The sequence below is a fragment of the Gossypium hirsutum genome, chromosome D10 (genome assembly GCF_007990345.1).
Source record: "Gossypium hirsutum isolate 1008001.06 chromosome D10, Gossypium_hirsutum_v2.1, whole genome shotgun sequence".
NCBI classification, from domain to species: domain Eukaryota; kingdom Viridiplantae; phylum Streptophyta; class Magnoliopsida; order Malvales; family Malvaceae; genus Gossypium; species Gossypium hirsutum.
The window spans coordinates 20,966,256-20,976,094 of record NC_053446.1 but is presented as its reverse complement, the minus strand read 5'-3'; the positions used below and the strand labels follow the sequence as shown (position 1 = coordinate 20,976,094).

Below are 9,839 nucleotides of genomic sequence, written 5' to 3'. Positions count from 1 at the left end.
TACCCCGGTAACCTTCCAACAAAGGCTTGAAATTGCATAATTTAGTGGGAGGCAGAGTCCATTCAATGGGAAACATTAGTATGCAAATTAGTTTAAAAATTCAAAAAATTTTACTTTAATATCAAAATCAATAACTTTTATAGGTAAAAAATATAGGATAAATGTTAACAAAAAATGATTTAAAGGGTTATTTAAATAATACTAGTATAGTTTACCTACGCTTCTCATTGGGTTGATTATTTATTTATATAAAATTATAGAGTAAAATTTTAAAAATTAAAATATACTCTTAAGTAAAATTTTTAGAACTAGATTAGTGGTCAAACTAGTCAGGCCATTGGTTTGTATGGTTTGATTGAATAAATTATTTGGACTCCCACATAGGACATCCAATTTGGCATTTAAAACCTATTAAGACTGTCACGACGATCGTCGGGATAACTATTTCGTAACAAAATAATAATGTAAGTGACTGAAACGTAATATTTCAAACACAAATGATTAAAATGTAATATGAAAAAAAATAAAAATAACTATTTTTATAGTTTATCTTATAGATTATAGATAAGTAGTTTAAGTGGTTTATTAGTATATTAGCCAAAATTATAGTAACGCATTTAAAAAGCTCGATAGTTTTTGGGGGGTTTCTTTTTCGTTCAAAGAGTCACAGATAGTCGAACGAAAGAAAAGGCGGAGGATAGAGTTGCAAGAATGAAGAATCCCAATAAAAAAAACAAAAAAAAAAAACAGAAATGATGGGGAAATCCCAATAATGGGAAATCGCTGTCTGTCAGAGATTTTTAACCTCTTGCGTTGTGTTATCTTCTTCAAATACATTTCTTGACTTTGTCTACTTCCCTCTTAAGTTTCCCATGTCTGCCTCCTGCTTCACACTCTTCTTTTCTTTCTATATTCACTCTTATTATCATTTACTGTTTTACATTGAAAAGGTTGGATTTTTGTTCAAAATGCTGTTAATCTGCAAACAAATTTAGCTTTCCTCTTCTTTTGTTTCAATCTGATTATCTCAACTTTTTATTCAAAAATCAAGAATGCCGTTAACCACCGTGACCCACCTCCACCTCCACCTCCTCCTTCTCCTCTTCCTCTCCGTTACCACCACAACCGCCACTTGCTTCACTTACCACCGCCGTCTTCTCCACCAGCCTTTCTTCCCTTATATTTCCTCCCCACCAATCTATCCTCCTAGCTCTACCGTATTCCCCGCGCCGCAACCGGCGCCTTATCACAGCCAGCAACAACCACCCAAATATCCTTTCTCCACCACCCCCCCTTCCACTCCTCAAAAGCCTTTCTTTCCTTCATTTCCTTCTCCTCCGCCACCCTCCATGGTACCAACTTTTCCCGCCAACATATCCTCCCTGCTCGTACCTGACTCTCCCTCACCCTCGTCCCACCGCCGGCACATCGTCCTCATCTCCCTCTCCTCCTCCCTCCTTGCGGCCGCTGTCATCCTCGCTCTCGTCGCCCTCACCCTCTTCTTCCGTCATCGTAACCACCACCACAACCACACTTCCAACTCCGAAGATAAAGCTTCCCTTTCAGACTCAATGCGCTTATTCCCTCCCAACATTCCTCCCTCAGATGCCTCCCAAAAGCCACCAGCTCCACCTCCAGCGCAACAACCGCCCCGCTATGTCTCAATCAACCGCAGCTCCGAGTTTCTTTACTTAGGAACACTTGTAAACTCTACAGTCGACCCACAAAAAGTTATCCTCTCTAGCAATGGAGGTAGCAAGTTGGGAGGTTCATCTTCTCCTTATCAAAAGCTTGGCTCTCCAGAACTGAATCCATTGCCACCATTGCCAAAAGTCCAAACTTTCCAAAGTGGAGAACAATTTCTCCAAAATGAACAAATGGGTAGTTCTGAGAACGATGTCGAAGATGAAGAAGATGAGTTTTTTTCGCCAAGAGGGTCTCCTGGTAGAAGAGAGAGTCCACCTCCATCAGTAAGAATAGAATCAAGTTCAAGAAGGGAATTTCATGGTGAGAATTTTGGCAGCCGAAGCTTCAACTCAAGAACAGCTTCTTACCCTTTATCTACCTGTCGTTCACTTTCAAATTCATTCTTGAACTCAAGCCCTTCGAGTCAGAGATCCAAGTCTCCAGATACTGTTGTTCCCATTTATACTGTGAGAGTAAAAACCCCATCTTCAACTCCACCTTCATCTTCGTCGTGTTCAGATAGGGATTCACCGGATATAGGCTCAAGTCTTTCGGGGCAGAACAAGGAATCTCCATCAAAGGTTATGCTTAAAAAGCTACCGCCGCCACCTCCTCCGCTTCCTCCGTCGCGTTTTTGGGAGGTTCCTGTGGCAGTGAACTCTGTTTCGGAGACTAAGTCTAGGGGGCCTCCGGTACTTGGTGCTCCTTCTAGGCCAATGGTGGTAAATGGGCAGTCGAAGAACAACGAAGGCTTAGGGAGGAGTGAAGAGACCCTAAAACCCAAACTCAAGCCTTTACATTGGGATAAAGTTAGAGCGAGTTCGGATCGGGCCATGGTGTGGGATCAGATAAAAGCAAGCTCTTTTCAGTGAGATGCCTACTTCCCTCTTTTACTTAATTAGTTTAGTGCTGTCAGCCATGTTGTCGTAATAATATATATCTAGTTTGCTTATAGTTTATTCTTCTTTTGGCATTGAATTACTTTTATGGCTATGTAATGTCTATTTATTGCTTTTTCAATGTTTTTCTAAAGTTGTAGAATGCTATAATGATGCTTGCAGATTGAATGAGGAAATGATTGAGACACTGTTTATGGTGAATAATTCAAATTTGGCCACCAAAGATAATGCCCGCAAGCCGATTCTGGCTGCCGTGAATCAGGAAAATCGCATTCTTGATCCAAAGAAGTCACAGAACATTGCCATTTTATTGAGAGCACTAAATGTGACCATTGATGAAGTCTGTGAAGCACTTATGGAAGGTAATCCTATCATTTTCATGTAAAATACAATTGATCTGTAAAAGATAGATCAATAAAGGAGAAATATTATTTTTTCTTTGACAAGAAATTAAGATGCTCTCTAGAGTCTAGAGACATGTTCCAGTGCATAAGAACTCTGGTCTCGAAATGATTTAGTTGCACTGCAACCATAAAATATTGAGTTTGGTATTCAAACCAAGCGCTCATAAATAAAAACTGAGACTAACTGCAGTAATTCATGATTTAAATGAATAGTCTCTCCCAACTTAGGAGGTCTCGTCTCCCGTCAAAACTGTACCTCATGTAGCATAGTTTTCTATGGTGTCACCTACTTGCTGTCTGTTGTCCACTTCACTATACATTTTGATGTGGTTGAGGTGGCAATCCGCGGAGAAAATATGGTGCATTTCATGCTGTTCATAATTGCTGAAAGTCTAGCTACTTATGGATCAAAACTCTATATACTTTATTGCCTTTCAAACTATGGTTGCAAAGAGATATTCTGGAAGGGACAACCAAGTTTTTCTCTTTGCACCATTGCCTGCTTCATCTTTACCTCATTTCCCTCCCCATCCTTGCCTTCCATTCAATATCTAAACTGCTTTAACTTTGCGAACAGGCAATTCAGACACTCTTGGGATTGAGCTCTTGGAAAGCTTATTAAAGATGGCTCCAACCAAAGAAGAAGAGCATAAACTGAAGGAGTTCAATGATGAATCCCCTTTTAAGCTAGGTCCTGCTGAGAAATTCCTCAAGGCAGTGCTTGACATACCTTTTGCCTTCGAGAGGGTTGATGCTTTGCTTTACATTGCTAATTTTGACTCTGAAATTGAGTACCTGAAAGGATCTTTTGAAACTTTACAGGTAAGTAATATGCAAAACCTTATGCTTGGATTTAACTCAATGATTGTGATCTTTGCATCCAATAACATTATGGGGGCAACCGTGGGTGCACTATTTCTCCATTTTGCTTTAGATAAAGCTTTGTGCCACTTGTATTCCTGAGCTCTGCATCCTTTTCATAACTGTCACACTTGGTAAACTGGTCTTTTGATGTTTTAGATGAAGGATTTCTATATTTCAATTTACTGTTTTCTGGTATTTCTCTAATTGATGCGACTTATTTATTTTCTGCAGGCTGCTTGTGGAGAGTTGAGAAATAGCAGAATGTTTCTGAAGCTTTTGGAGGCAGTACTCAAAACTGGGAACCGCATGAATGTTGGCACCAACCGTGGTGATGCACATGCCTTCAAGCTCGACACACTCTTAAAACTTGTTGATGTGAAGGGCACGGATGGGAAAACCACACTTCTGCATTTTGTTGTGCAGGAAATCATCAGAGTGGAAGGTTCACACCTTTCTGGTGCCAATCAAAATCCAAAAGCTGAGAAAATTCAGCAATCTGATTTTCAGGATGATGTTGAATTAAGGAAGTTGGGTCTGCTAGTAGTTTCCGGTCTAAGTGGGGAGCTAACCAATGTGAAAAAGGCTGCTGCAATGGATTCCGATGTTCTCAGTATTGATGTTGCAAAACTTGCTACTGGTATCTCTAAAATCAGAGAAGTTATAAAACTCAATGAAGGGATTGCTCTGAAAGACAATAGCTGCAAATTCTCGGAGTCGATGAATGAGTTCCTGAAGAAGGCAGAGGAAGAGATTGTAAGAATCCAAGCCCAAGACAGAGTTGCTCTCTCTATGGTGAAGGAGATAACAGGGTATTTCCATGGGAACTCAGCCCAGGAAGAAGCACATCCATTCCGAATCTTTATGGTCGTTAGGGATTTCCTTTCCATTCTTGATCAAGTGTGCAAAGAGGTTGCAAAGGTGAATGAGAGAACGATATACAGTTCGGCACGTCCATTACAAAACCCTCCCACTCCATCAGTTTTTCCCGGACTCAATGTAAGGCGGCATTATAGTTCCTCTGATGATGAAACCCCATCATAGTTGCTGATAAATGTCTCACATCCGCATTTGTTCTTGTGGGTAAATATCACCACCTTTCATCATAGTTCCTTATCCCTGAATCATAACTTCTAACAGCTCCCATTTCAGAATGCGGCATTCAATGCAAATGTGCTTGTGAGCAAATCTCAACATATATATATTTATCAGGAGCTTATATAGTGTAGCTATAAAGTTGGATCTTTCCTGTAAATAAATTAGTTACGAAGTTTCAAGTTTATGCTAAATGATAGAAGTAGACATCTGCTGTGTTTTAAGACAGGCCTGCCAAACCTTTTGTTATAATGGAGCAGGGATTGTTCAAAGATAATATAAATATGATATGATACACAAAAACAAGACCCCTTGTCCGACCTTTATTTTCTTTTTGGGAGATTGAGATGGAAAAATTTCCATCATTGGATCTTGACAATGAAAAAATGTGTTGAATTACAGACACTGGGCTTGTTCACTTATTGCATATCGACCATGGGGTTCTCTTAGATACGAGAAAGATTCAAAATTTCAAATGAATATAGAGCAAAACAGCACTATTGGGACCTCTCAGCATCCATACGTTCAAGCACCCGCCGTGCTTCCTCCTCAGTAGCTGGAACAACATTTCGAATCTTCAATCCCTCTTTCATGGCCTCGGGGCGGACAGTAAATGTGAAGTAGAATTTGTTGGATACCTATTCATATAAGACCATATTTACTGAAGATAAATACTGCATCCAATCCAAACACTAAATGAAAGAACTTGGGAGGACACAATACTTATGAGAAGGTAATTAAGTATTAGCTATTATTTCGCAACTCCAACTAGCTTTTGATGTTCTATCTGGACCTTCCAGATCATTTAAGATTACTAATGTGCATGCATATGTAAAACCATTGTTTTTTATTCAACTTGTTGAATTCAAGTGTTCGTTCTTTTCATTTACAGAATGGGGTCTAGACAGTGATCATTGTAAGTCAATCAAGTTTTAATTTGAGATCGAATGTGCTATAACAGCGAGGAAGCATGATGGCAGATGTTTTAACCTAGCAAACAATTATTACACAAAGTTCTTTCGTTCTTATATAGTTTCGGGTACTCACCTCACTGCACCTTAGCTCAGGCCTTGTGACATGAGCTACAACTTCCACATTTATCAGAGGCTTCATAGGGTTCTCAAGTTCTGTGTATAAAACACAAGACTTGAAACGGAGGAAATTTCCAACATCCACCTGCATCACCCAAAAAAAAGCGTTGTTCCCTTGATAATTTCATATATAAATAAAACAAAATATTTTAGTAAATTTCAGAACAACTTTCTATGTAGTGGATCCATTGGTGGCGTATTCATCAACTTATAAACAGCTGCAAGAATGAATTTTTCTGAAAGTTTTAATTATTTCTTGAACAGTTTCAACCTTCAACTTAAGAAAGGAAGTTTCCCAAAGCAGCCGATTCGAGAAAACCCTCTTTATCTTACTGTGTGAAACTAGTGTTAAAGTTCATCAACACAACTAAACCATTATTCATAACATTAATTATCACAAGGCCACCTCGCTACACCTGAGAAGCTACCAAAATCTGAGGAAGAAAAGGTGCAATTTATGTTGTGTCGAGATTAGTTACTGTGAAGTTCGATCTACATCTTACTTGATAGTACTAGCTTACTTACAGGTTTAAAGAAGTCGACATGATCAACTTCCATAAAACAAGGTGCCGCACCAGCGAAGGCATAAGCATTCGAGAAGGCCAGTTCAGATGCTTTCCGCATCAAAAATCCTCCGAAAATTCGACCATGAATATTCCTTTGCTGTGGTTGGCACATCAATGAATTCTCATGACGAGTATCTCTTATAAGAATGCTATCTCTGTCTGCCAATGCTGGCATGTCGCAGAAAACCCGCCCTTCGGCTAACAATGTGTTAAGTCTGTCTTCATCTCTGTTATCAACATCCTTCTTTTCCGCTACTCTCTTCTGCTTTCTCATTTTGTTCCTCTCTTCTGCTTCTTCCCACAGCAATTTTTCATGTTCAGTTTCGGGCAAGATCTGGTTAAGTGGAGCAGATTTTCCTGTCTTGGAGTCACGAGCAACAAATGTGAAGTTTGCCACAAGAGCTACTGAATCAGAGGGATCTGGAGAATCTACCAAAAGAAAAAAACTATATTAGTAGCTAACCACAATAGAAAACTATTAAACTCCAAAGAAACTTAAGATACAGAGAAATCATTCAAATCAAGTACATTAGTTCCAAAAACTTTTAACAAGGGATTGTATTGAACCAGTGATTTTCAGGTTTTACTTCTTAGTTGTTCATTTCATTTCAGACACACAAAGCCAAAAATCAGAGAAAATCAATCTAGGCAAAGGAAAATATCACCAAATTTGAGGGCTTTGTATGTGACTCTCAGAAAGTAAAAAGCATAAAAATTATTTTACTCAGCACTCAGCAGCATCTGAGAATGCTATATCTGAAAGTTAGAAATTCATTTGGTACACATATCCCAGGTCTACAATACAGATCTTTGAAAGTTGAAGCAGATGCTGCAAGCTTCCCGCATTAACGGACCAATAAAAGAGCAGAAAATTTGAGCCAAAGAGAAGTCAACTGTGAACATTGATATAACCTAATAGGTTTGAGTTGAGTGGAATGAAAGAGCAAATTACACCTCAATAAGTGATATAGCTGACTGCTATTTGACCGTGCAAGATGACCAATTCATCAGGTTTGAATACAAAACCAGCAAAATGAAAAGGAACAACCATAGATCCCTTGACCTGGAATTGAAATCAGTGAACTGGCTAAAATTCATGTGAAACTATTAATCTGCTAGTTGCAAAAAGGCTCTTGAACACATTAGTTCAGCTCAGGGTTTTCTTTACTGAACCAGCTGGAAGATATAAAGAGGGCAAAAACAAGGGTTAGGCAGTCTTTGATATTGATCTCAACAAGCCAAAACTCTCTATGACATCCTAATATCAGAGATTAACCTGAGGTTCCTTGTATTAATCTTTGGGGTAATCACACACTGTGATCAAAATTTGCATGATATTTGACATGGGTGATCAAAATAGGTAAAATCAGGCATTACAACGGAGAAGAAAGACCTTTAACACCATATCAAGTGTGCAGCATATAAGCAGCAACAATATTTGAAAAAAGACACAAACAATGGGGTCAATGGCAACTTTCAAACTCGTACACCTTCTAGATTATCTATGTACAGAATAGTTATCAACTCGATCTAGCTGCAAACTCAACTAAACTAATCAATATATATTCACATGTTTTAATTCAACAAGGCCACTATAGGATGATGGTCCATGGACATTCAGAATCAGAAGAAACATGGACATTCAGAATCAGAAGAAACAAACATACGGCCGCAAATGTAAATGAAAATTATCTGCAGCCAACTTCAGACCACTTAAGAAAGCACAAAATAAAACATCAACTAGCCTTTATTCTGCACTACCTGGCGTAGATTGAGTTACTTCCATCTGAATCTCCATTGATGACCTCCCAACCCATGTAACAGCCCCGGATATTTTCAAATCAAAGTCAACTCGGATCGGTTTCTTGAGAACCATCTTGTCAACAGAAGCAGTAACCAATAATATAGGCCTTGTAGCACCATCATCCTTACGACAGTGCTGGTGCAAAGCAAGAAATAAATTACACTAAGTATGAAATTAAGTACTCAAACTCAGAGCATGCATATATTTTACCCCATTTCAAAAACTATCACGAGTCTAAACTCAAACAATTTTTATATAGCCATTAAATTATATTTACAAATCATTTTCAAAATTGTGACCTTATAGGAGATGGTTCCAGCAAGAGCATCAAGATCCTCGAGCAATTTCCCCATCCTCATCTCGTCCCAAGGATTCTTATACTGCTCCCTAAGTATATAATCAGAAGAAAACTTATAAGCAATACTAGTCCTGCTCATTGAAGGGGTTTTCGCAACTAATTCAGTTTGAGAATCTTTTTCAGCAAAACTTTTCTCAAACATGCTTGATCTTGCTTCCCATAAGGCATTCGTTACAGGAGAGTGGTACATTCCAGGCCATAAACTGATTGGTTTCCTCATTGAAGACCCTGCATCAATAGGCTGAGAGGTCTGAATTGGTCCACTAACAGTGGAAACAATTGGGATATCATTTGAAGCTGAAAGTTCAGCATTTGGGTTTGTTCTTTTAACACAAAAGGTTCTGATTTGTGGAAAAGTTTGAGCCTTGGAAGTCAGTGTCTGTTGGTTTACTGAATCTGGGAAGTGGGTATTTACCCTTGAGAATGAAGACGAATTGGCAGCGAAAATCGGCATGGTTGAATCAGAAAACTTGAAATAAAAAATGGGAATTGGGGAACTGAAGGTTTCATTGGTTGAACGAGTATTTTTAATCAAGGATCGGAGGGATTTGGAGTTGGACTTGTTAAAAATGAAGGAAGGGTGAGAAAGTGGTCTTTTCAAAGGGATCATGGTTTGATAACGTTGAAGGAAACTGTAAAACTAGAGGATAGTTTCAAGTTAATTGGTGTGTGGAGTTTCCATTCGTTACATTGCAAAGCTTTCCTATTCGGGAGGGTTTGGTTTGATCTGGACGATAAAAAGTAGGAAGAAAATATTAAATTTCACAAGACATGTCAAAAGAAGAAATTAATTTAAATTTCGTGTAGCCAACAAAAATATTTAGTTTAGGGCAGAAATAAATAAGGTTTATATCACTATGTGGCCCCGAAGTATACCAGCTTTTTCATTTTACTAACTAATTTCTTTTTTCATTTTGAGTAAAAATATATGACCAAAAAAATAGAGGTTTAGATTAAAAAAATAAGACTCTTTTAAAAAATAGGCCGGGACTTCAGGTAAAATTTTTTGACCTGGACTCGGCCTTGTCCGAATATGCAAAAAAAGAAAGAAAAAGAAACTATTATTTTTTTACTG

The 9,839-nt window shown here is 38.4% G+C and overlaps 2 protein-coding genes across 2 annotated transcripts; one reads left to right on the top strand and one right to left on the bottom strand.

Moving 5' to 3' along the window:
- The first annotated feature begins 615 nt into the window (after nt 1-615).
- LOC107914580 (formin-like protein 2) lies at nt 616-5,171 on the top strand. The gene is made up of 4 exons (XM_016843520.2): nt 616-2,554; nt 2,748-2,947; nt 3,567-3,811; nt 4,085-5,171. Exons 1-4 carry the CDS (start codon nt 1,053-1,055, stop codon nt 4,892-4,894), a joined length of 2,757 nt encoding a protein of 918 aa, XP_016699009.2. The 5' UTR covers nt 616-1,052; the 3' UTR covers nt 4,895-5,171.
- On the bottom strand, nt 5,160-9,579 carry LOC107914581 (acyl-coenzyme A thioesterase 9, mitochondrial). Its single transcript, XM_016843521.2, has 5 exons — nt 8,706-9,579; nt 8,364-8,541; nt 6,562-7,031; nt 5,993-6,121; nt 5,160-5,583 (listed from the first exon to the last, which is right to left on the bottom strand). Exons 1-5 carry the CDS (start codon nt 9,372-9,374, stop codon nt 5,443-5,445), a joined length of 1,587 nt encoding a protein of 528 aa, XP_016699010.2. The 5' UTR covers nt 9,375-9,579; the 3' UTR covers nt 5,160-5,442.
- Nucleotides 9,580-9,839: the final 260 nt, after the last annotated feature.

Excerpts from the sequence above, each read along its gene's own strand:
- LOC107914580 (XM_016843520.2), top strand. The coding sequence starts at position 1,053 with ATGCCGTTAACCACCGTGACCCACCTCCACCTCCACCTCCTCCTTCTC. Across the intron at positions 2,948-3,566 it reads CTGTGAAGCACTTATGGAAG|GCAATTCAGACACTCTTGGG; the intron begins GTAATCCTATCA and ends CTTTGCGAACAG. Across the intron at positions 3,812-4,084 it reads GATCTTTTGAAACTTTACAG|GCTGCTTGTGGAGAGTTGAG; the intron begins GTAAGTAATATG and ends TATTTTCTGCAG.
- LOC107914581 (XM_016843521.2), bottom strand. The coding sequence starts at position 9,374 with ATGATCCCTTTGAAAAGACCACTTTCTCACCCTTCCTTCATTTTTAAC. Across the intron at positions 8,542-8,705 it reads CTGGAACCATCTCCTATAAG|CACTGTCGTAAGGATGATGG; the intron begins GTCACAATTTTG and ends GCTTTGCACCAG. Across the intron at positions 7,032-8,363 it reads AGTAACTCAATCTACGCCAG|ATTCTCCAGATCCCTCTGAT; the intron begins GTAGTGCAGAAT and ends TTCTTTTGGTAG.